Source organism: Pezoporus flaviventris, unplaced genomic scaffold (assembly GCF_033815535.1).
Source record: "Pezoporus flaviventris isolate CSIRO_AGI_PZ_B2104156 unplaced genomic scaffold, CSIRO_AGI_Pfla_v1 ptg000025l, whole genome shotgun sequence".
In the NCBI taxonomy this organism is placed as follows: Eukaryota; Metazoa; Chordata; class Aves; order Psittaciformes; family Psittacidae; genus Pezoporus; species Pezoporus flaviventris.
The window spans coordinates 34426198-34452775 of NW_026892573.1; the positions used below are offsets into that span (position 1 = coordinate 34426198).

At 49.5% G+C, this 26578-nt stretch overlaps 1 protein-coding gene across 2 annotated transcripts in view; it reads right to left on the reverse strand.

Moving 5' to 3' along the window:
- The window catches only part of RAB6A (RAB6A, member RAS oncogene family), a 54838-nt gene extending 31641 nt beyond the window's left edge, over positions 1-23197 (reverse strand). Inside the window, exon 1 of one of the 2 annotated variants that reach the window (XM_061458157.1) lies at positions 22859-23197. In XM_061458157.1, coding sequence (XP_061314141.1) covers positions 22859-22928 — 70 coding nt within the window. In that variant the 5' untranslated portion in view covers positions 22929-23197. The remainder of the gene's footprint in view (positions 1-22858) is intronic. The other variant, XM_061458156.1, reaches the window with a different exon arrangement.
- Positions 23198-26578: the final 3381 nt, after the last annotated feature.

The following is a 26578-nucleotide window of genomic DNA, read 5'->3' on the forward strand; positions in this document are numbered from 1 at the left end:
TGAAACCCATTTTTAGACATTGATTTAAAAAGAAGCCCCAAAAGAAGGATGCTCCTACTTGACTCAAAATGCTCTGTATGAGCCAGTCACCAAGAAGAGTATTTTTAGGTACGTCAGTCTGAGCTCTTAAAACAGAAATGTTGTATTAAAGCAATTAAAGTGGCTTCTGTAAGGAAAAAATTCCTCCTCTGCTCTTCGCTGTCAAGTGATGGAAGTTTCACCCGGTTCCCCCAAAGCAGGAAACAGGATTCATTCATTACCCCACAGCACTGACAGCACCAGCAGACTGCATTCAGCACCCAAACCCTCAGGAACATGAAGTTTATCCACAGTCAGAGCTGAGGAACTCTGCAGAGAGCATCGTCTGGTCACAGAGAGCAGAGTTCATGTGGTCTCGGCTCCTTCCTCTAAAGAACTGGTTTACCCTGAAGATCATCTTCTCCCCATTGGTCTCACTTCTGCTCTGCTGTCGAACCTCTTTAATTCTGCCCTTTCTTTCCTGATGAGATCAACCCAAAGGACCACCTGAGTGGATTCTTTGCATCCCTAAATCCTCAATAAATCAGGAAGAGAACTCCAGGTTGAAGGAAAATCAGAAGAAAGCCTGCAAAGAATAAACCTTCTCAAGATCCATCCACAGCCAAACCTTCTGCAAACAGTGTTACTGGCAGCTACAATTATGGAGTATTTAAAATTAAGAAGTCGTGTTGAATGGCAAAGGGCAATCAAATGCACACTGATCAGACCTTTTCCAGCAGGTTTTGGCCACCCACGACTAAGCAGGCTAAGGGATGGCCTCCCAGCCTGAAACGGAACCACTGCCCCCATTGATCCCAGGGAATAAGAACGTTTTGTGCCGTTAACACTATCAAACCTATACAAGAGGCTTTGGTGCTGCTGCAGCAGTTCTGCATCCCACCAAAGCAGCAATAGCTCCTTTCTGAGCAAACAAAAGGTTTCCAATATCCTCTTTTAACACGATTTATCCCCTGTATTGTACGTCCCTCTTGTGCTGCTGCTCCAGAGCTGGATCATGACTGCAGGGGGGGTCTCCCTTTCACGCAGCAGAGGGGCAGGATCCCCTCCCTGAGCTGCTGCTCACGCTCTGGGGGTGCAGCCCAGCACACGGGGGGGTTCTGGGCTCAAGTGCACACTGAAGCCGGGTCATGGGGAGCTTCTCCTCACCCAACACCCCCAAGCCCTGCTCCTCAGGCTGCTCCATCCAGTCTCCCTCAGCCTGGGTTTGTTTTATGGCATCCTACCTCAAACAGTAACTCTAGGAAGGCAGACACAATCAATACCAATGTCACACAACTGCAGCTGACCTTTTGAGGCCAATGTATCCCTGCCAATCCTAGATTTCTTTTCAGGCCACCACCCACAACAAAGCTTTTTTCCCCCTCCTTTAATTAAAAGCACTATTGAAAACTGTTTGCTACTGTCCTGGATCAATCAGTTTGGCCTCAGGGATTTCTGGCAGCCTATAGCTCTCCATTTGGGAATCAGCTTGTACCACAAAGCAGAGGAGGTAAGGCTGCTCACTGCTCCTGGGTTACACACCCTACACCTTGCACGTTGTACCACAGCTGTATCAGTGCACACATCTGGGAAACACACTGTGATGTTTGTATCCTGCTGTTCCATAGCTCCAGGGTTATCAAAATCAGCAGTTATAACTATGCAAAAGCCATGAAACCAGCACTATGACATCGACAAGGTTACATGTGCAGAGCACCGCGTTCATCCTGATTCACACTGAAAGGAAGCAGAAGCCTAAGGAATAATTATCCCCTTACAGTGTTATTTCAAATAATATCCCCATTCAGTCGCTTCTTACAACTGAAGATGAAGAAAGAAGCAAGCTCAAGCTGCTATCAATGACACCCTGCACTGACATCCATCTCTGTTCTTCCTTTTCCTGCCCAAATTAAAGGAGAGGGACTGATCAGAGCAGAAAACCATGGGCAAACACACACTCAAAGTGACCAGTGTAAGGGCAGGCAGGATTTGCTCTAACTCTACCACCTCTTCCTTCCTCATGTTTGAGAAGATGGATCACCCTTCCCAGCCGGAGGTCTCATCCTTACACATCTGCCTTTGTGGGCCCTTTTAACCCCCTTCCAGATGAACACTAACAGCACTGCCCCAGTTAAGAGAACTGAAGGCAAGGGCTGAAACACAACATGGTGATGAGATGGGTTTGGTCAGCCTGGAGAAGAGAAGGCTCCTGAAGGGGAGACCTGAAAGCAGCTCCAGTGCCTAAAGGGGCTGCAGGAAACCCAGAGAGGGGCTTTGGACAAGGGCCTGTAGGGACACACTAAGGGAATGGCTTTAACTTGCCCGAGGGGAGACCGAGATGAGCTCTTAGGCAGAAACTCTTCCCTGGGAGGGTGCTGAGGCACTGGCACAGGGTGCCCAGAGAAGCTGTGGCTGCCCCATCCCTAGAGGTTCCATCCAAATTGGCCTTTTCCAGTCAAGCTGAGTCCGTTTCACTGCAGCTGAGCATTTCCTTAGGGCACAAAGACAAGTTTCCCTCATTCTTACAGTTAAGAAACAGCACAGCCAGAATTTTGCTGCTGAGGAAATTTCCATTTCATTTTCCCATGTAACAATCAAGCGCCCTGAACTTCCATCAAGTCTGTAAGAGCTGAATTTCCAAGCAGAACGGTGGCAAGGCTCAGTATCTCAGCAGTTTCCAGCCACTTCCCAAACCAGAATGGGTGACATCAGCCCTTTAGCTCACTAGACAGCCTTCAGCACTCTAGTGGTAAAAAAAGCCTGCATTTAACAAACTAGAACAGACCATAAGCTGGGTCTGCGAGCCTAAATGGAGGGGAGGGAGTGCACATGAATATTTATGACTGTCTGGTGCAGAACAGCAGGAAGGGAAGCAACAGAGTGGAGTGAACTAGAGTGATATAACAAGGAATGACACCTACCCAGCAGCTGAGCACGCATAAAGCCATTATGTGGAGGGCTGATATCATCTGCAGCTTCTTTTCACAAGCCACAACAACAGGGACACAAAGGAAACAAGTCAATTTTTACAGGAGCACCATTTTAAACACTAAGGATAGGGAAAAATGATGCAACAAGCCTGCATTTCACTGGTTTTGCTGCTCACTCAGTGCTTTACCTCTCAGAAAGAGGGGGCATAAACCCAGGGTGGTCTGGGATGAAGGGACCTTAAAGCTCATCCAGTCCCAACCCCTGCCACGGGCAGGGACCCCTTCCACTGGAGCAGCTTGCTCCAAGCCCCTGTGTCCAACCTGGCCTCGAACACTGCCAGGGATGGGGCAGCCACAGCTTCCCTGGGCACCCTGTGCCAGCGCCTCAGCACCCTCCCAGGGAAGAGCTTCTGCCTGAGAGCTCAGCTCAATCTCCCTGTCCTACATGATCTCTGCATTTGTGTGCACTGCATGACAAGGAGGCAGAAATTATTATGGGTTTCCCTTTTATATCTGTACCTCCTGCTGTGAAAAACTCTAACATCCAGGTAACAAGAATCAAGCTTTTCCCCTTTACACATAACCAGTTGCAAATCTATGCTGAAGAGCTGTAAATGAGAGGGATGTGAATGTGATGTGATAACAACATGATCTTCCTAACAGGTTCAAAATAGTTACCACAAAAAACTTCTCCCATACTTCTATTTGTTACAGCCCCAGGAAATCAAGGGAATTTGCAGCCCCTTAAGTCTCAGGGAAGGATCTTCAGACAACAGACACCTCCCCCCCTGCAGCCCTGGTCCAGCTCTGGGGCAGCAGCACAAGAGGGACTTGGAGCTGTTGGAGCGAGGCCAGAGGAGGCCATGGAGATGCTGTGAGGGCTGGAGCAGCTCTGCTCTGGAGCCAGGCTGAGAGAGCTGGGCTGGGGCAGCCTGGAGAAGAGAAGGCTCCTGAAGGGGAGACCTGAGAGCAGCTCCAGTGCCTGAAGGGGCTGCAGGAAAGCTGGAGAGGGGCTTGGGACAAGGGCCTGTAGGGCCAGGCCAAGGGGAATGGCTTTAACCTGCCCGAGGGGAGACTGAGCTGAGCTCTTAGGCAGAAGCTCTTCCCTGGGAGGGTGCTGAGGCGCTGGCACAGGGTGCCCAGAGAAGCTGTGGCTGCCCCATCCCTGGCAGTGTTCAAGGCCAGCTTGGACTCAGGGGCTTGGAGCAAGCTGCTCCAGTGGAAGGGGTCCCTGCCCGTGGCAGGGGTTGGGGCTGGAGGAGCTTTAAGGTCCCTTCAACCCAAACCACTCTGGGATTCTATGAACACTACTGTCCTCCCAACTGGCTGTTGAGCCCCTCTCTTGATTTTAGGACCCCTGCAAGCACTTGTTCACAGACCATTTCTATAGCAGGGAGGGAATGGACATCTCTCAGCCAACAGGACACATTTGAGAACCTCCTCAGCCTTACAAGGCATAGCCTGAAATATCAAGAGCACAACTGAATTGTATAAAAGCTAACAGCTTCCATTATCAAGGTCAGAGGAGAGCCTGCCTGGCTGTCCTGAACACAAAAGGCTGGTCTCCTGGTGTCCTTCAGTGCAACACCTGCCAGAACACCCTCATCCTGATCTTCATTATGATCCTCACTGATAGCTTTGAAGCAGCACACCCCAATGTTGCTTCAGCTCACCTCAGCCTCCGTGACACCGCAGCACTTGCCTTTGCTACCCAGTATCACGTGCTGCACTCAGGAGGAACGTGAAGCCTGTGTTCAACCTCACATGTGCATTCCTTAGGGACAGAAAATGGACATGAAATTGCCTCTAACAAGCAGAGGAACAATTCTCCCAAAGGATCTACCTTTCATGCAGCCATTCTACCCAGATCCAAATGGCACACTCTGAGAAAATATGTAATTTAGTTTCCCTGATGACAGCAAGATATTGAGGGATGATGGATAAAAGCCCTGCTGTGCCACTGATCTCAGCATTCAGCTCCATACACATGTATTTTGTGCTGTCTCCAAGCATTTTAAGACCAGCAAGAGAAGCAAAGAATTGTTACTGGTATATGAAATCTGACAGTATTTAAAGGGAAAAGAAAGAGGCAGAAAAAGGTATTTTCTAGTCTAAGTCTTTTGTTTAAAGTCAGTGTTAGCCTGTTTGCTTCTTTTAGACATATTACAATCCCAATTTATTTAGTACTACGCTTTCTACTGTATGAGGAAGATACAGTAGGTTTTATGTGGAATTTGGCATCTCTATTTACAAGTAATAAACTAAGCCTCATAATGAGACTGAGCATTAAGTGCCTGTAGCAATTCAGAGGAGAAGGCACAGCCTACGCATGAGCTGGACAAGGCTGCCTTTGGTGTTTGTTACATGAAAGGTTCACTCAAGCCAATGAAAACTTGTGGAGACAAATACACAACAAAAGTGATTTAAATTCAGGAACCCTCCATTCAGTAAAGCCTAATAAGCACTGGCATAGTCGAAAAAGTAGAAGAGCACCATAGAATCTCAGCCTGGTTTGGGTTGAAGGGACCTTAAAGCTCCTCCAGCCCCAACCCCTGCCACGGGCAGGGACCCCTTCCATAGAGCAGCTTGCTCCAAGCCCCTGTGTCCAACCTGGCCTTGAACACTGCCAGGGATGGGGCAGCCACAGCTTCTCTGGGCACCCTGTGCCAGCGCCTCAGCACCCTCCCAGGGAAGAGCTTCTGCCTAAGAGCTCAGCTCAGTCTTCCCTCGGGCAGGTTAAAGCCATTCCCCTTGGCCTGGCCCTACATCCCTTGTCCCAAGCCCCTCTCCAGCTTTCCTGCAGCCCCTTCAGGCACTGGAGCTGCTCTCAGGTCTCCCCTTCAGGAGCCTTCTCTTCTCCAGGCTGCCCCAGCCCAGCTCTCTCAGCCTGGCTCCAGAGCAGAGCTGCTCCAGCCCTCGCAGCAGCTCCATGGCCTCCTCTGGCCTCGCTCCAACAGCTCCACGTCCCTCTTGTGCTGCTGCCCCAGAGCTGGATCAGGCCTGCAGGGGGGGTCTCCCCTTCACACAGCAGAAGGGCAGGATCCCCTCCATTGGAATATGACTGATTATGACTGTATGGGTAAGGTGTACACACACCAAGCCTTGTAACAGTGACAAATACACATGCTGATAAACAGCTTTGTTAACTCTTGTGGGGTTTGTCAGTGATTTGCTTCACTTTTCCTCCCCAAAATGGGAAATGAGAGCACAGTGCAAAAGTCTTGTTCTAGTTGCTCATCACTGCCATGGAGAAATAGAACACTGAACATGGGTCACTCCTCTGGTTCCATTCCACAACCAGCGAGTTTCACAGCTCTCACGGCTGTATGGTGTGTAAAGAATTAGGCTGCACATTGCAAAGCTGTCATATAAAAGCTGGGGGTTTTCCACCACGTTCCCTAACCTAGAGACAAGAATGAACAAGAGTCAGCCACTCACGACTGAGGAGGGAGGATCAAGTCTATTCAAATTAAGGGAAATAAACTATGACAGTTTGATTACTCTGTGGAGACAGTAAAATAAGAGCAGAGAAATGTTACCTCTTAAGCACAGCTATCAAAATTCACTTCAATATACAGGCCTTGTGTTCTGCAGATGATGCCACTTGTTGTCTGCAGAGGAGGTCCAAGTGAACCACATAACACAACCAGAGCTGTTTTCACTGCTTTTAAGGTCTCTAAATACAACAGAGCCACAACTCATGTCACAAGAGGAGGACCTGCAGGCAAGTTTGGTCTCCCTCATCTGGTGTAACACCAAACATCTGGGAAGCTGCACAATGCCACTGCAGGAGGACTTCCAGTTTTGTGTCAGGGAGAACATCTGGCACATTTAGAGCTCCCATGATTTTCTATGGAGGGGAGAAATGTTGTGCTTATGGGATAAAGCCAACAGAACCCTGCCCATTTCTGAATGACAGACACCTCTGAAGCTGGTATGGAATCCAGAAACAGTCTTCTAATCTCTGTACCAGACCAAGGTAGGAGTATCTCCTTGTGGACAGGGAGCATGAGAATCTTGGAAAGACTTGTAGCAAAAAAGCTAAGATAGTAAAACCAAAATATGTGTGTACACACCTGCAACAACAGGCAAGAGCAGGAGGAGGAGTAACAGAACTGCATGTGCTAAACCACTGCGGTCAATGTGGTTTCTTTCACTCAAATGACAACGTAGCAAGAGGAGGAAGAATAAACCCAAGACAAGGTAACAAGACCAAGAACTGGTACAACACAGATAAGGAAAGCAAAAGAATGAGGAGACTCGGGAATTTTGCCCAAGCCAAAGGAGTGAGCAAGGTCAGGGAGGGGATCCTGCCCCTCTGCTGTGCTCTGGGGAGACCCCCCCTGCAGTCCTGAGCCAGCTCTGGGGCAGCAGCACAAGAGGGACGTGGAGCTGTTGGAGTGAGTCCAGAGGAGGCCATGGAGCTGCTGCAAGGACTGGAGCAGCTCTGCTCTGGAGCCAGGCTGAGAGAGCTGGGCTGGGGCAGCCTGGAGAAGAGAAGGCTCCTGAAGGGGAGACCTGAGAGCAGCTCCAGTGCCTGAAGGGGATGCAGGAAAGCTGGAGAGGGGCTTGGGACAAGGGCCTGTAGGGCCAGGCCAAGGGGAATGGCTTGAACCTGCTCGAGGGGAGACTGAGCTGAGCTCTTAGGCAGAAGCTCTTCCCTAGGAGGGTGCTGAGGCGCTGGCACAGGGTGCCCAGAGAAGCTGTGGCTGCCCCATCCCTGGCAGTGTTCAAGGCCAGGTTGGACACAGGGGCTTGGAGCAAGCTGCTCCAGTGGAAGGGGTCCCTGCTCGTGGCAGGGGTTGGGACTGGATGAGCTTTGGGTCCCTTCCTTGTAATGCTACACTATGAAGTATTTGGTGAAACAGTAACTTTACTATGGAGACACATAATACACACTGAATACCAAGTCACTTCCAGCCTAATCAATGGTTTCTAAGGTAGATTCATAGAATAAAGCCAAAAGAAGGGAAATTTGCTCTCTTAAATATTTACTCTGCCTTTAATTTTAACTGCAGGTTTATATATTAACTGGTGCTGGCTTGGTTGAGCTTGTTCTTAAGATTTCAACTGCTTTAATGGTCCACTTGCTTCTTACACACAAAAAAAAATTGAAGCTATCAAGTTTTAAAGCCCAATATTTAAGCTTTATTAATGTCATGCAAGGATAGCTTAATATTCACTTTATATATGATGGCAGTTAAAGCCTGTGGGGATTAATTCACCTTTTGAAGCACACACTACACATAAGCTGCACCATTCAGATGCCCCTTTAAAAACAAGTGCAGCACCAAGCAAGAATCCACCAGGAGACCCTCAGTAATTCATCATTCATAAATCCAGGTTTTACATCCCAGTATTTTAGTTTTAAATACCCAATTATCAGCTTGTAAAAGACTTGGAAGATGTAAAATGCTACATACTCAGAGCAGAAGTAATCAAGCCATAGATACCACATTGCAAGTGTGAATCCTCTCTTTATGGAGTGGTTCTATGAAGTGCAAGTAGTGCTCTGCACTGAGCTCCTGCTGCAAAAGGGGAAGGAGCCCAGAGCTGTCCCCAGCACTGCAGAGCACAGGATTAGAACCATAAAATCCCAGCCTGGTTTGGGATGGAGGGACCTTAAAGCTCATCCAGTCCCAACCAGTCCTACGGGCAGGGACACCTTCCACTAGGAACAGGTTGCTCCAAGCCCCATCCAAGCTCGTAGCCTCTCTGCAGAGCAGAGCTGCTCCAGCCCTCTTCATACTATAGATGGAATCTGTCTCACAGGAGACATCCCTCCTTCACAGTACATGGTACACAACATGCAAGATTCTATAGCTGTGGATAACGCTGAGCTGGTGATATCCTCAGGCAGAGAACAGCTATGGAAGGGAGGAGAGAAAATGGGCAGCCACCAGAGTATATTTCTGGAGCTAAATATTCAGGAATTCTATTCTTTAGAGCACTAAACGTTATTCCAATGCAAGCAGAGCAGCATATGTCATCACCTAGCTCAGGGAATCCAGGCATCGTCTCCCTCTGCCACAGGCTAAATGTAAGTCCTTGAAACAGGCCATCACTTGCTTCCTAAAGCTGCTTTGCCCTTGACAGCACAAGCAGCACTGCTGTGTCAGCCTTTTCAAGCAGCAAATCAGGGAAGCTTTAGGAGACCCCTTCAAATGCTTGAGGTTTCCACCAGCTCCCCATCCCTCCATCCTTCACGGGCTTAGTTTTGCCTAATGTTTCCCCAGCACATCATCCACAAGCAAATGCTTCCTCCTGCTCCCTCCTCGTGTTACTACCTACCTGCCCCATCCTGCCAGCTCACACTGTAGTAACCCTGGTCCTGCCTGAAGGAAGAAGAGAGCTCCACACATCTTCCACAGTGCTTCCACCTTATTCCCATCTTCAAGGCAGCTCTGGAAAGACTAAGACTTGACCTTTACTCTTTCCACACGAGAGGTGCAGAACAAGCTTCCATGAGAGCTCTTAAACTCATTCTTCACAATGACATACAGGTACCTTTTCAGAACAAAGGTCTTAAAATAGTCCTGATTTAAGGTCTGGCTTCTGAGGGGGCAGCATGTAAGAGTACATTGTGTACACTTGCATTAAGCTCACCTTTCCACACAGCACAGCATGACTTGAGGCAGCATTTGCTGATCCAAGTTGACAAGGAGAATGCCTGGGGACTGGTGCAGAAATAACCAGAGGTGCACACAATCATCTGCACAAGACACTTGGGCTAGTGTGCATGATGCAACTCCACAGCAACTTTGGAGGAAAAGAGCTGGTATCAAAATAGGGGAGGACATGTCTAACTATGTGTGTTACCAAAACCCAACCACCAACCATGAAACCAAAACCATGCAGAACTTAAGAAAAGCATGATTTGAGAAGCTGCACGCTCTGGTCTCCTCAGACACCTGTATGAGTCCAGGCAGCACATGGCTACAAATACCTTGCTTTAAGGATTTACAAGCAGTATGTCCCAATACCACACTAAATGTTTCTCCTTCCAACCCTGCTCCTCCACAAAGAGGATGTGGACAGGGTGGAGAGGATCCAGAGAAGGGCCACAAAGATGCTCCAAGGGCTGGGCAGCAGTGAGGAAAGGCTAAGAGAGCTGGGACTGTTCAGCTGGGGAAGAGAAGGCGCAGGGAGACCTGATCCATGTGCCTGTGTTTAAAAGCTGGCTACAAAGAAGATGGGGGCTCCGTCTGGACAAGGAGTCCCATGGGAAAGCTGAGGGGTGATGGGCACAAGTTATTCCTGAGGAGATTCCCACTGGACACAAGAGGGAAATTTTTCCCAGTGAGAACAACCAGACACTGGAATAATCTCCCCAGGGAAGCAGTGACTCCCCAATGTTGGACACTGTCAAGATGGGGCTGCACAGGGTGCTGGGCATCCAGTCTGGGTCATGCCTTGCCTAGAAAGGATGGATCAGATGATCCCTGAGGTCCCTCCCAAGCTGAGGTTCTATGACTCCTGAGCTGCTCCAGCTTTCCTCCTGGGAAACAGAACAGAGACCCCCAGCACAGACACTTGATGCTCCTGCTCCACCTGCACTGTACATTAAGAACTTCAACCCCAAGTGATGTTAATCCAGCACAACAACTTCCAGCCTTTCAACGTGCAGACCTCTAAGTGCTTCCTATCTGAGACACAGCTCTCAGGAAGGAGTTGAGGTCAACTGACAACACAAACTTGTTCTTTCCCACTTGCATTTCACAAATGCCTTAGAGAGAGGCCGTGGAGCCTGAGGGGGCTGCAGACCCAAGCTTTAATACCCATCCAGAAGAATTTAAATACAGAAAAAGCCTTTAGAAGATAGGAATCTGGTTCCAAATGCTTTAGAGGACAATTACCTACACTCCAGCTGGGATACAGTATCTTGAAATGGATATTCTCCTCCAGCAGTACATTCCAGAAGAATGCTCCCATCATATCAGGGCTCTAAGGATATACATGAATGAAGTTCCTATTTAACTATAACATTTACTTTCCAAGACACACAGAAAAGACTTGGTTCTAACTTGAGCAACTCCTTGTATAAATGTGCACAGAAGGCAATTTGGGCTCTTCAGGCTGTCACACACCTACAAAGCAGCATTAAGTGCACCACAGGGCTGTCCAAGGACCTCGAACACAACTACCAGACACAGAAGGTCACATCTGTTTGCCATTAAGATACATAAAAGAGCTGCCACCAAGTCAAGTAAATACTACATGACACCTGGTTGCCGTCATCTTCCACTGTGCAGCTGATGGTGGCAGTGGGGAATGATCTGGTGAAATGAAAGCAGCACAGGGATGCAGTGTAAAAGCAGATTCCCGAGCCAGGCATTTTAGGCAAGGATTTAAGCATCATCACATAGGGAGAAAAAAGCACGGAGCCGTTTTCCAACTTCAGAATGTTCCATGTAGGACAACCCCTCCTCAACATTCCCAATCCCCAGAGTGTGAGCAGCAGCTCAGGGAGGGGATCCAGTCCTGATCCAGCAGCACAAGAGGGACATGGAGCTGTTGGAGTGAGTCTAGAGGAGGCCATGGAGATGGTGGGAGGGCTGGAGCAGCTCTGCTCTGGAGCCAGGCTGAGAGAGCTGGGCTGGGGCAGCCTGGAGAAGAGAAGGCTTTACTTCAACATATTCTGGAGTTTAACAGGATTTTTTGGGGGGCAGGGGAGCAAATCCATCTGTCTTCCAGTGAAAACAATTCCTAAGGCCAAGACTGTATTTAACTGTGAACCAATTGCTGTGAGAGTCCAGCAAGCCTACAGATAGAGGCAACAGATCAGCCCCTTGACTCCTGAACATGGGGAGAGGGAGGGAATTTTGGAATCATGATATTAAAAGGATGCAACTTTTCACTGAAAAAGCTTTATTCCAGTCTGCTATTACACTGCAGCAGCCAGGCAGAGGTTGAGTTTTATGGGACACAAGCTTTTGATCTGCTGCTCTTTATGGCAGTTTTAGGGACAACCCATCCCCTTCTCCAAGTAAAAAGGAGGTTTCAGAGGAACTAAAAATAAAGTAGAAAAGAACTGTGGTCCCAAAAGTTAAGGGTATGATAGTGGATAAAGGAAAAGGCAAAAAATAACTACAGAAAAGAAATGGAAAGAAATGGGAGAAGAGAAAGAACAGGGACAAAATTACGGCTTGCATATATATAAAAGGCTGCACGGAGACCTTAAAAGCAGCCTTCCAGTATCTGAAGGGGGTCTACAAGGCTGGAGAGGGACTCTTCATCAGGGAGTACAATCACAGGACAGGGGAGAATGGGTTCAAACTGAAACAGAGGAGATTCAGGTTAGATCTAAGGCAGAAGCTCTTCCCTGTGAGGGTGCTGAGGCGCTGGCACAGGGTGCCCAGAGAAGCTGTGGCTGCCCCATCCCTGGCAGTGCTCAAGGCCAGGTTGGACACAGGGGCTTGGAGCAAGCTGCTCCAGTGGAAGGGGTCCCTGCCCATGGCAGGGGTTGGAGCTGGAGAAGTGTTCTTTTCCAACCCAAACCAGTCTGAGATGCTATGATTCCATATAAAGGACTGATATTAAGCAGCAGCTTGGAAAGCTAAGAAGGAATTACAAGAACCTAATGCAGTGGGTGCGTGGAAATAAAGGGTGGGAAGAGGCCCACCCTGTGAAAACCTGTGTGAGACATTCCGAGGACAGGGAGGTAAAAGGAATCTTGGATTTCCAGGAGATGACACCAAACCCAAACTGTCTCCAGCCATTCTGAGCCTCCTCCAGCTGTGTTCAGCTGCTGTGCTGAAACCTTCACTCCCAGCTTTACCCAAAGAAGCAGCAGCAGCTCAGCTTTACTAAAGCCAGCCACACAGACACAAGTGATTCTTCAGCCATTTTGAGTGAGACAAGGACCCAACACAAGAAACTGCTTCGGCAGCAAACGTATTAGGCTGAAATCAGGAGAAAACACTAAAATCGGGCAATCCAGCCATGAAAAATAAAGCAGCAAAGCTCTGCTGCCTGGGGAAGGCAAGAAGGGTCAGAACCTTCTTTGAAAGAGAAGCCACTGCAGCACAGCCAATTATTCTGTTCTACAGCAAAGCCTTGCTCACAGGCTCTCACAATACCTGCTGCATCCAGCAGGAAACAATACCTGCAGATTCAGCTGCTATTCCAGAAGGAAGCTTTCTCCATTTACCTGCATTTCCAATGGGATGACCTCTCTTCTGGTCCTGAGCTCACGCTGCTCTCTTCCAAGATTTACTGACCTCTGTGTGCACACTGTGCTTTTGCTCCCAGCACTTACAATAAATTGTGTTCTCTCCATCTCCCCCACCACCTCAGACATCCACTGATGATTCAGTCACCCATCGAGCTCAGATTCCTCTGCTCAGGCTATTAAAAATCCCCTCCCGGCACTGACAAGTAGGCTGCTCACAGGCATCTCAGTGCCAGCAGAAGAGGACAGTCAGTAATGAGTATTTCCTACCCCCAGAGAAGACAACATCTTCATTAAAACAAATGAAGTGCCTGACCCCACACACTGCAGAGAAACGCATCTGAGCTCAGACGGACACAACACTGCCTGCCCGTGTCTGCACAGGCAGCTTCAGAGCATCTGCAGAGCTGAGCTCCCAATCTCCTAGCAGGAATTCACTTGTCCAGACCTCAGCACCAGCTGTTTAGGCCCTCAGGCAGAAACGGAATCATGGAATGGTCTGGGTTGGAAGGGAGCTTAAAGCTCCTCCAGCTCCAATCCCCTGCCACTGGCAGGGACCCCTTCCACTGGAGCAGCTTGCTCCAAGCCCCTGTGTCCAACCTGGCCTTGAACACTGCCAGGGATGGGGCAGCCACAGCTTCTCTGGGCACCCTGTGCCAGCGCCTCAGCACCCTCACAGGGAACAGCTTCTGCCTAAGAGCTCAGCTCAGTCTCCCCTCGGGCAGGTTCAAGCCATTCCCCTTGGCCTGGCCCTACAGGCCCTCGTTCCAAGCCCCTCTCCAGCTTTCCTGCAGCCCCTTTAGGCACTGGAGCTGCTCTCAGGTCTCCCCTTCAGGAGCCTTCTCTTCTCCAGGCTGCCCCAGCCCAGCTCTCTCAGCCTGGCTCCAGAGCAGAGCTGCTCCAGCTCTCACAGCAGCTCCGTGGCCTCCTCTGGACTCACTCCAGCAGCTCCACATCCGCTTGTATTGGGGGTCAGTTTGCATTGGATCAGACTGATGGGAACCTTGACAATCTTCCATCAGCCCCTGCTTGGAGCTTTGCCAGAGAGACTTCACCCTCCAAGGCCCCTCTCATAGCTACACATCTATTCCAGGTTTAATTTCCTTTCCCTTTGTGTTGCACAGATCAAGAACATTAAGAAATGAATTGGCTGTAACTCAAACCTGGATAGAGGCAAGGACAGGAAGCAGAGTAGGAAGCATTTAGAGGAATGGGCTAAACTGGCCTCTGCATTCATTACAGAAAGACTGGAGTGGAGGTTTTTCTTACTGCAGCAATCGCAGATTGCTCTCCTGGAATCAAATCATTGCAAAACAGCACTTAGCAGGGTAAGTGTTCAAGACCAGGCTGGACGAGGCCTTGGGTGATATGATTTAGCGTAAGGTGTCCCTGCCCACGGCAGGGGGGTTGGAACTGGATGATCTTAAGGTCCTTTCCAACCCTAATTATTCTATGATTTGTGCAGTCAGAAATGCTAACAGCACAAAGGTTTAAGCGGTCACAATTCAAGAGACAGAAGAGACCAAGTGACAGTTCAGAACATCCATTAGCAGGTTTACCTGCCCCTTCCACTGGTTCTGGCCATGTCTGAAGACAAGCAGCCACCTCCTCACCAGCACTGCTCCAGTCTTTCCCAATTCTTTCACTTCTGAGCAAGTACGCTTTAGATTTCAAGCAAAGCCTTAATCCTGTGTGTTGATGACACCTACACACGTCTGGATGAGAGAACACTACGAGCCTGCAAGTCTCAGAATAGCTCTGTGGCATCTCCAGGGGATACTGGCAGCAAGTCAAGTCATGGAAGCTCTTAAAGTATGTCCCAACTCCCTGCATTAAAATGGAAGCAACTACCACTGGTGACACTGGTGTGCACCTGCACTTAGCAGGCACCTGCACTTGTGAAAGTGGCCAAGGTCAAGCAGGATTCACTTGCAGAATCCCAGTTTGAGATGCGTCCAGCTCCAGTCTCTGCAACGGGATTAAAGGAGGAAGCTACAACCTGGAGAAAAATGCCCTAAGAGAAGGCAAGCGACTTTGGAGCACATACTGGCTTTAACTGGTTCTCATCACTATGAAGAGTCTCAAGGATTTTGTGTCTGGCTTTGTAAAAATACGTTAAAAGTAAACCTTCGGGACATCGCACAGTGTATTCCTCAGGTTTGCTTGTGCACATCGCAAACTAAATCAGTTCACCTCACACAGAGTATGCCAGGAGTCCAAGAAGTCTTTTCAAACCAGAGTGAACTGGGAAGTATGCCCTGGAAGAGCTGGGCTTGTTCAGCCTGGGGAAGAGAAGGCTCCTGAAGGGGAGACCTTAGAGCAGCTCCAGTGCCTAAAGGGGCTGCAGGAAAGCTGGAGAGGGGCTTGGGACAAGGGCCTGTAGGGATAAGAAGGAGCTTGGAGCAAGCTGCTCTAGTGGAAGGTGTCCCTGCCCATGGCAGGGGGTTGGAACTGGATGAGCTTTAACATCCCTTCAACTGAAGCCAGTCTGGAATTCCATGATTCAGGCAGCACTGGCTCATCACTATTCACAGCATTCCAGCAGAACCAACGTGCTCACAGGGAACAAGAAAGGAAAGTTACACCCTTGTTCTGAAAAGTCAGATTAAATAAATGGCACTATTGTGCTGCAGAGCTGAACAGGGACTTCCTTCCCAATGTGAAGATTGGGTTCTGCTTGGCAGACTCCACAGGAGGCAGGCAGAAGCAAGCAAAGGACTCAAGAACCTGGTGACACACTAGAAACAGCTCCATGGGCCAAACATGGGGAAGTTTTAGTAGCATTTTACAATCACACTGAGCTGTGTGTAACGTCAGAGAAGACTCTCCACTAAAAGCCCCAATTTTGATGCTGCTTTCCATTTCCAGCTGGTTATTTCCTTAAGGTGGTATTTTTACTCGTTGACTATCAATGAGAAGCCATTTCCAGCTCAAGAGGATCTCAGCCACTTACTGTGGCCATTACACTAACTTTGATATTATCTACTTGTAATATATGTAAACACACAAATTTACTGAACCATTAAATACATCACTCTTCGATGAAAAGAATTTATATCTAGTTTCATCCAGTATTTCCTTCCCAGATGAACATTTCTGGTGATGCCCTGGGCTGCATCTGGGTAAGAGTTAAATACCACTGAAACACATTAAAAAAATCTTTTTTTCACAGTTATTATTACTCAAATATTTCAAAACCTATCATGCTTTGAACATAAAAAGAAAACAGCAGCTATAAAGTAATTGAGTCCGTTGTTTGCTGTCCCTGGGCCCTTCAATATATTAGAGCCAGAAGGATTTGTTTTATGTTGAAGGAGAACAAAGAACCCATTTGGCTTTTCAACTTCGTGTAAGCTCAGTAAATAAATCAGGAAAACAGACCTGGAATATTCTACTTTCCTTCCCAGTCTGTACTTTGGCGTTTGTTTCCTGAGATATTGTTCATTTAGACTACATCCATAAATTATTTATACTAATACATCAAACTTGTCATCATTGTGATTATAGCAGTTAATTTTCATACACAGCTTTTAGTTCTGTCCTACTTCATGCTTCTTAGGTTTGGGTTGAAAAGCACCTTAAAGCTCATCCAGTTCCAACTGCCTTCCACTAGAGCAGGCCACTCCAAGCCCCTGTGTCCAACCTGGCCTTGAACACTGCCAGCGATGGGGCAGCCACAGATGCTCTGGGCACCCTGTGCCAGCGCCTCAGCACCCTCACAGGGAAGAGCTTCTGCCTTATCTCCAACCTGAACTTCCCCTGTTTCAGTTTGACCCCATCACCCCTTGTCCTATCACTACAGCCCATGATGCAGAGTCCTTCCACAGCATCCTTGTAGCCCCCTTCAGACACTGGAAGCTGCTCTGAGGTCTCCACACAGCTTCTCTTCTCCAGGCTCAACAGCCCCAATGTTCTCAGCCTGGCTCCATACAGGAGCTGCTCCAGCCCCTGCTCATCCTCATGGCCTCCTCTGGACTTGCTCCAACAGCTCCATGTCCTTCTTATGCTGAGGACACCAGAACTGCACACAGTGCTGCAAGTGGGGTCTCACCAGAGCAGAGGGGCAGAATCACCTCCTTCAACCTGCTGCTCATGCTCCTTTTGATGCAGCCCAGCACACCACGAGAAATGGATCAGAGCTCCCACAGCCCATCAGACACATTCATCTCTCACAGGGTAACTGCTGTCACAGGTTACAGGTGAGTTTAACAGGTTGTCTTGAAAAATCTGATGGTGTTTGTATGGAAACAACAAAATTCCATTTATTGAGGCATCTTTCAAAGCACTGGGGGTATTTGTTTGGTTGGTTTGGTCTGTTGGTGAGGGGGTTTTAACCAGCAGTGGATACAAACAGGTATTTGCACATGCATGAACACAATGCTTTTAAACACCCAAATTAAATTATCAGGTAGATAGGAAGGGAGCTACTTCCTCACAAACTGATGAAGACAAATTTTAGCCATCAGTGAGGTCAAGAAGAATGTTGACAACTGTTGGCTCTAATTTCCAAATGCTACATCTTCTGGTCTAGGTAAGGTTCCTCACCTTTATTTCTGTTAGTCCCACTTACAGCTACAGGAAAAGCCTTAGACATCACGTTCATAGAACCTGGATCATGTGCCACGTACCATCAAACACCCCCATACCTGGAGATATAAAACCCACTCCTTTAAATCAAGGGGTAAAAAGACCCTTTCCTTCCAAGTTCACAAGTTATTTCTCACATACGTACAAAGAAACAGAAAAAGTACAGAAAGACACAGCCATTCTTCCTTTGAAGAACAGATCTAACTCCTTCAGAAGCTTCCACAATTAGAAAGGGATGAAAAGGCACCACCAGAACAGTCACCACAAGACATTTAACTCTTCTTCCTCCAAGCTTGATATGTATGACTACAGAAAGGGCTGTTTCAGGGATGGAGAAAAGAGGAATCCCAGACTAGTTTGGGTTGGAAGGAATCTTAAAGCTCACCTAGATCCAACCCCCTGCCAAGGGCAGGGATACCTTCCACTAGACCATGTCCCTCTTGGCCTATTGCCCCAGAGCTGGATCAGGACCTGGGGGGGGGGGGGCGGTCCCCCAGAGCACAGCAGAGGGGGAGAATCCCCTCCCTCGACCTGCTCCTCATGCTCCATAATCACGCTGGGTACTGAAGTAAGACTGACTGGCCTGGAGTTTCTGGATCTTCCTTTTTGCCTTTTTAAACATGGGGGTCACATTTCCCCTTTTCCAGTCAGTGGGAACTTCTCCAGACTGCCACAGCTTCTCAAATATGATGGATATTGGCTTGGCCACTTCATCTGCCACTTCCCACAGAACCCATGGATGCATCTCATCAGGTCCCATCATCTTGTGCATCTTCAGGTTCCTTTGATGGTCTTGAACCAGATCTTCTACAGCAAAGGTTCTTTATTCTCCCAGTCCCTGCCTTTGCCTTTTGTGACTTGGGCAGTGTCACTGGAGCAATGGGCTTCAGCTTTGCCAACCTGATCCCTGTCTGCTCAGACTACTTCTCTGTGTTCCTTCCAGGCTACCTGTCCTGTCTTCCTCTGCAGGCTTCCTTTTGGTGCTGGAGTTTGTCCAGGAGCTCCCAGCTCCTTCACGCAGGCCTCCTGGCTTTCTTGCCTGACTTCCTCTTTGTCAGGATGCATCCCTCATATTCAAGCCTCCAGATGTACCCAAGAATATTAAGTTCAGTGACTCGTGGCAAATGCACACAGGCCAATATAAACTCAAATATCTGAAGACTCAGCCACAGGGAAACCAAGAGATTAGGAAATTAACAGGAGATAAGGGGATAAGATTTTAAACCACCACTAGGACAGGTCAATAGCTCTCTGGAGCTCATAAAGCCAAGAATTCCTTAAGAAGGGAGTTTTAAGTTGCACAGGGATGTGACTGTGACCAGTGTTACACCAGCCTCATGTTACCTACAAACCACCTGCAGCTCTCCAGTTATCTAATAAGACACACCACGCTGCTCAGCGGTGCATGTACCAACATCATTACACAACAGTAAAGTTCATTAGTGGTTTCCAAACAGTTACATTTCCCAAGTTACTACATTGAGCTTATCAGTGGTTTCAATATTAAAAAGAAAAATCTCAGTTCCTGATTAAAAAAAAACCCAAATGTTAAACTCATTCTAATTTTAAAATCTTATGCAATGCAGAAATGCCACCAGAAAGAGACAACAGGGACTTATTTTGCTTTCTGTACATATTAATGCCCTTCAGACTCGCTCACCAATAAAAACTGCAGCATAAACCCACGTGATGAAAGAATATTTCTGTTGCAGTGCCCCAGCATTCAGTTCTGCCCACTCCATCTAACATATCAATGTATTAAGAAGTACAGGTGCTCCTATGCAAGACAGAATTGAGAATGTCATTAAGATTTGAATATATACCATTAGCACTGCAAGCTACCCCAACACAGGTGATGTGGCCACTAACTAATGTGACCCAGAAATCAGAATTTCTTCAACTTGGGGCATTAGGTGTGATGAAAATCACTTGCTAAAACAAGATCAAAGGCAGCAAGAAGCATACTTTTCCCCCAATAGCTCTATGTAATCCCTCAGCACAGAGCTCTCTCTGCCTTTTCAGTAAAGATTAGCATATTTTAAACTGCTAAAGTCTGTATAATCTTCAATCATTGAGAAAAGTAATTCAATTAAAGTAAGCACTAGTGAAGTTGCCTTCTTTCTAGCCACCCAATGCTATATCCTTGTATTACAAGGAAAGGAAAAAGAGAAAGAAAGAGAAGCTGCTTCTTCCAGCTGGCCACAGATTATGTTGCAGGCTCCTGATGAATCCACAGTACATGCGGCAAGTACCCAGGCTAGGCTGGGGAGGAGCATGGGGGACACAACCACTGGACTGCTATGGAGAGGCAATGACTTGCAGTAAATCCTGAAAGGAGCCCTGAGTGATGGGATGTCATTTTGGCAACACACCCCACCACTGGGACCGATGGACCAGCATGGATGGGCAGGACCCATGGCCAGAGCTGCAGCACAGAGCACTCGAGGAGTTGGTGCAATAAAGAACAGGCAAACAAGGTTAACAGCCACAGGAGACAGGATCTGGGGGATGAGGGAGCAAGGAATGAAGGAGCTTTAAATAAAAATAACCAGCACCTTAGCATAGGAAAGAGAATCTGCAGCTGGCGATGAGGAAGGATCACTGCAGTCCGCACAAACGCCTCGGTATATACAGCACTAAACTCCCACAATATGGCTGAGGATACCAGCAAAAATCAGCTACTGCAGCCTCTGTGCAATCCCCCTTTCCTGCAGGAACAAACCACCTAGAGATGCTTCCAGATCTCCCAGGGAATGACACTCACACCACTGCATGGAAGAGCCTGCACAGTAACCAACTCCAGTTAAGAATTTGTTAGCCATCACACGCATGGTTATTGAAGGAACAGCAAAGAAGGTCTGGGATTAGGCAGCTCTGGTTGCTGAGGCAGCTAAATCAACATCGGAGCCCTTCATAACGTTTCATTTGTCATTGTGAAGTCCCTGAATGGAAATGAAGCAGCAGCCTCCCCACCAGCAGCACTAGGGCATCTTTAATTAGGGCCTTCCAACAGGGCAGGCAACCTTATAGCCAAACAGGAAGCGAATGCAGCAATCCAGTGCAACAGTTGTACAAAGAGATCTTCTCCTTTCTGAAAGCTCTTATTTCCACATTTCCCTTAACCTTCCAAACAAAGAGTGCCAAAGGGAGCTGTGTGTAAGCAAAGATCACTCAAACTCCCTTTGCAGCAGCAGAGAATTAGCCCCATCATACAGAAGAACATTATGAGGGCATTTATTCTTCCAGGAGCCATTTGTAATGGGAGCTATTCACCCTCTGGACAGTAAAAAAAAACCCAGAAAATGACATCATGACAGCAAGATCTGAAGAAATTCGAGCCAAATTCAGAGGAGGGAAAGAAAGCTGTTTCGCCACCAGAGACAAGAATCAAGAGCCCACTCGTGCTGCAGCACCCATGGGCTGCATGGCCACTGCCATCGGCATCACCACGTTGAGCACAGCTCAGTCACGGAGTCATCGCCCAGGGTTTGAGACAAAGGCAGGGCTGAAGCTCACACCGCAGCTGCCAGCAGGGCCCTAACCAGCCACATTCAAATCAGCTCAAACCCATCCACAAGCCATGCTCAAGACAGCAGTTGCAGCACTACATGTATTTAGTTAGGAGCATTTTGCTCTGCTATAGCCATAAAACCCCTTCTCCCCACCCCAGATTTGATGCTATGAACAGAATTACTTCAAACCTTCCAGTATAAACACAGATGTTTAGCCAAGAGGGCAAAATAACCCAAACACAAAGACTTGGAGGAAGCAGATATCTGATGTTATGTCTGCTAGAACAGATAGACACGTGTAAACTATGAGATGCTGAGGTTTAAGATCTGTACCAAGTGCTACAGCCTTCCATGGAGGTAATCTGAAAAACTTCATGAAATCAAAGCTCAGGAATAGAGTAAAACAAGCCAAGCATTTTGCAAATGCATTGGTAATACTTATTACTGAATGCCTTCGGGATAAAATAAAACCAAGCAGCATCTCCTACACATGCCCCTCTTCCAAAACCCTCATAAAATGGCTGGCCAAACAGCATCTCACCAAGCAGATAAGGTGACGTAGCCAAGGAATATATAGATATCTCCAAGATATCCAAGTTGAACTTGTGCTCTCTGAATCCATAATATGAAAAGGAGCTGTTCCAACCGCAGAAATAAAATGAAGTCAAATAAAACCAACGAAAGGAACAACCACTAGATAGGTAAATAATTTTAATAGCAGCCTTATCACTAAGCTCCTCTCTAGATGAGTACAGAAACACCAAGAGAGAAGTCATTTAGGGGAGAAGGAATAAATAGACTAGGATTTCATCATCTCCAACCACACAGAGACCAAAGGTAGCTGAGGGAGCAAATACCCCACCCTGAGACAGGCAGTATTCTGCACCTACTCATTATGTCAAAGATCGCTCAGGATCTGGGCAGGATTACACAAAGCATCTGATAAACGAGCTATTCTTCCCTCAGGAAACTCTCCAGGGTGAAAGGTTTGAAATGCAGAACCGAAGAGAGAGGCCTTGTGCTGAGGGAGGAGGAGAAACCGCTCGGGTTTTGTTGTTATTTCTAATTGAAAAGCCAGGATGAAGAAAACCTCATCCGCTGAATTCAGTATTTCACGCGGTGCTTCGCCAAGCCATAACTTCACATACGAAAAATGCTGTATTCACGTGGGGAAAAAAAAAAAAAGCAGGAATTGAGACTCCTACCCCCAAAAATAAACCCAGACGAGCTGGGATTAAATGAATCAGCAGCTGTTTCTGGAGACGTGGCGGTGCATTTCGGGTGCTTTTACTTTAAAGCACAGCTCGATCTCCCCCTGCCACCCCAGGGGCACTGGCCACCGGGCAGCGCAGCCCTGCGAGGGGGAGCGGAACGCCCCACGGCAGACCCACCACCACACGGAAAGCGGCGGAGAGCGGCCGGGAGCCCCCCTTTTCCCTCATAAACGACACAGCCACCCCCCTTTTCCCCTCATAAAGTGGGGTTACGGCAGAGCCACCCCCTCAGGAGGGTGAGGAGGGGGGGGGGCTCCTTCAGGCGCTACCCCAGCTCCCCCAAGGGTGGGTCCGGCGCGGCGGTCGAAGGGGGTGGACGAGAGGTGTGGGAAGACGCGGCCCGAGCCGTGCCGGGCGGTGACTCACCGCTCTGCTCGCCCAGGAACACCAGCTTGAATTTCCGCAGCGGGTTGCCGAAGTCCCCGCCCGCCGACATGATGGAGGAGCCTCCACCGCCGCCCCGCGCTCGCTCCGCTCCCCGCGGCGGGACCCGCGAACCGCTCTCAGTCGCTGAGCTTTCCGCCGCCCCACCCCGTTCCCCGGTGAAGGCTGCGGTGCGGGGCTGCGGAGGGGCGCGGAGCCCCGGCGCCGTGAGCTAAGACCGGGGATGAACCACAACGGACTCCGCCGCTCCCCTCAGGGCCGAGCTCCTTCCCCCCGCGCCCCACACCGCCCCCGCGCACGCCGCGGCCCCGCCTCTCGCCAGGCACGTAGCGCTGCGTGCCCTCGAGCCAAGCCCACCGCAGCGCAGCGGACCAATCAGAGATAAGGGGGCGGAGCTACGGGAGGGAGGGTGGGGCGAAAGGGCTGGGCTTGCCGCCCGCTGCGTCTGAGCCGAGGGTGCGATCACTCTGGAGCCTAACGATGGGTGCTGGGGTGTGATGGGTGCTGGGGTGAAATCCTGCTCCCTGAAACCGCTGAGCTGCCGGAGGGGAGCGCGGATGTCTGCGGGGAAAGGCAGATGCACACGCTCTGCCTGCAGTATGTGCAGCTCCCATGGGGCTGGAGCGCCCCCGGTAGGAAGGCATAAAATTGGGGCTGTTCAGCCTGGAGAACAGAAGCTGCCTGGAGACCTCAGAGCAGCTGGAGAGAGACTTTTCATCAGGGCCTGTGGGGCTGGAAGAGACCTTAATGCTCCTCTAGTTCCAACCCCCTGCCACGGGCAGGGACCCCTTCCATAGAGCAGCTTGCTCCAAGCCCCTGTGTCCAACCTGGCCTTGAACACTGCCAGGGATGGGGCAGCCACAGCTTCTCTGGGCACCCTGTGCCAGCGCCTCAGCACCCTCCCAGGGAAGAGCTTCTGCCTAAGAGCTCAGCTCAGTCTCCCCTCGGGCAGGTTCAAGCCATTCCCCTTGGCCTGGCCCTACATCCCTTGTCCCAAGCCCCTCTCCAGCTTTCCTGCAGCCCCTTTAGGCACTGGAGCTGCTCTCAGGTCTCCCCTTCAGGAGCCTTCTCTTCTCCAGGCTGCCCCAGCCCAGCTCTCTCAGCCTGGCTCCAGAGCAGAGCTGCTCCAGTCCTCGCAGCAGCTCCATGGCCTCCTCTGGCCTCGCTCCAACAGCTCCACGTCCCTCTTGTGTTCCTGCCCCAGAGCTTTATCAGGACTGCAGGGGGGGTTCTCAACAGAGCACAGCAGAGGGGCAGAATCATCTTATCCATGTGGTGTCAGTATGGATTTGAGGGATCTTTCCTGCTGATCCCAGGGAAAATACAGGCTCTCTACCAGGGAGAAGTCTTGGCTGTAACAATTATTCTTATCACAAAAGCTCAGCTCAGGCTCAGCATCTCTTCGCATGGGGAGAAGGAAACACTTCTGCGTTGCCTGCCAAAGAGGTTTCAGCCCAAGGGGCTCGCAGGGAAGATGGATGTGGCTTTCAAGATAAAGCAATTGAGGGACCTGGCTCTGCTTGCTGGAGGCAGAGGATATCATCCTGCTGACTCCTGGTAGCCTTTGGCATGGTCCTAAGAAGCTCTGCAGAAGGTAGAAAAGGAGACAAACATCAGAGGTTTTCTTCCAAAGTGTTTTTAAACACTTTTTGTCTGGTTTTGTAATTAAACCAGTCCATAAAGGAGAGACTTTCAGGTGCTGGATCTCAAGTCTCCTAGGACAGCTTTGCTCCTCCAGTGCCAAAGAAAGTGGATTGAGAAGAGGCAAGAAGCCTGCAACAGCCTCTGCATCAGTCACAAACCACTCGAGCATCACCTCTGCCAGCACTTGTGCTGTACAGGCACATCCAGCTACGTGACAGGGAGAGATCTGCAGCGAAGCAGAAGAGGATGGATGAAATAATCCCTCCAGCGAGGCCAGGCTGCAGGAGCCTGGAGAAGGAAGAAGAGCTCCACGGTTCTATTTCAGTTATAATTAGCGTACAGAAAAGGGGAGCTTTGGGTTTCTGCAGCTGAGGGGGGGAAGCAACAAAGCAACACCTTTGCTTTTTTAAATGTCACGAAGAAGGAGGTTGTGCTCCTGCAAAGAGGGCCGCGGTTACCTGGCTGTGAAGGGATTCATTAATCAAAGAAAGGCAGATCCGGGAGCTGAGGCGCATTCAGGCTGGAAATGAGGTCCATGGTTTTTAACAGAGAAGGTGCTCAGCCACCAGAACAAGCTGCCAAGAGCAGCGCTATCTTTGTATCCAGGGAAAATCAAGAGAAGGAGCCTTTATGAGAAAGCTGCTTTCATCAAAGCAGGAGTGATCTGCTTCCGTGCAGCGGAAATCTATAGCTGAGGCGTGCAGGAGACTGAATTACATGATTTAACAGCCCTTTTTGGCCTTAAAATCTGCCCATCTATGATAGATGATGGAGAAACTCGGCACGGAAGAGACAGACTCGTTTCTCACTGAGATATGTAGGACAATGATGGTCACTGGGAGAGGGATACTGCTCTAGCCCAATTTGTGACTACTCTACCCCAAACTCAGCCTCGGGCAATGCTCCCTCCTCAGCCACATTTTGTGTGATGAGTCCCTGGGGGGGGGCAGATGGACTTAGGGGGTGCAGCCCCATCCATAAGCACAGAGAGTCCGAGGTCATAGAATCACAGAATCAACCAGGTTGGAAAAGCCCTTTAAGCTCACGCAGTCCAACCGTTCCCAGCCCTGCCAAGGCCACCACTGCCCCATGGCACTGAGGCCTCGTCTCCATGGGGTGTGAACACTTGCAGGGACGGTGACTGCAACCCTGCCCTGGGCAGCCTGTTCCAATGCCTGAGCACCCTCTGGGGCAGGAATTGTTCCTCAGCTCCATCTAAACCTGCCCTGGTGCAGCTTGAGGCCGGTTCCTCTTGTCCCATCCCTTGTTCCTTGGGAGCAGAGCCCAGCCCCTCCTGGCTCCATCCTCCTCTCAGGCACTTGTAGGCAGCCATCAGGTCCCCTCTGAGCCTTCTCTTCTCCACACTGAACCCCCCCAGGTCCCTCAGCCCTTCCCCATCACACTTGGGCTCCAGCCCTGCTCCAGCTCCGCTGCCCTTCTCTGGCCCCGCTCCAGCCCCTCAATGTTTCTCTTGCAGTGAGGGCCCCAGAGCTGAACACAGGATTCAAGGGGTGGTCCTGGAACAAGAGGTCGTCATCAGCATGACTCCCTCTTAATTGCTGTGCCCATCAGGGTCTCCTCCCACAAACACAGCACCAGCCAATCCCCCTCCAGTCACAGCAGCCTCTCCTCAAGCTCCGCATTTCCTTCAGGAATTCAAAGTTCATGGGAGGAGAAGCCCAGCTTTATTGGTCCAGGAATGCTGGCCTCAACCCAGCTCAGCCTCCCCCAGAGCTCCTTGCTTGAAGAGCCTGGAGTCACCAACCCAGCGTCACTGCAGGGCGGCCCTGGCTGGGGCTCAAAGGGCAGGACAACGTCCCTTCCACATAGGCAGTTCTGTCATGTCCAGGGAGCTCCACAAGAACACAGCTGGGAGCCCATGGCCTTGATAAGGGTGGAGGAGAGAGCAAAGGTTGGGCAGATCCTCTCTGCTCCCTCCATACCTGAGCGGGTGGAGGAGACAGCACAGCCCTGTGCACGGCACTGAGTCCATCCATGCTCTTCATTGGGGCAGACCTTGTCCTCCCTTGTTCCTTCTCACCCCTCCATGCACCAGAT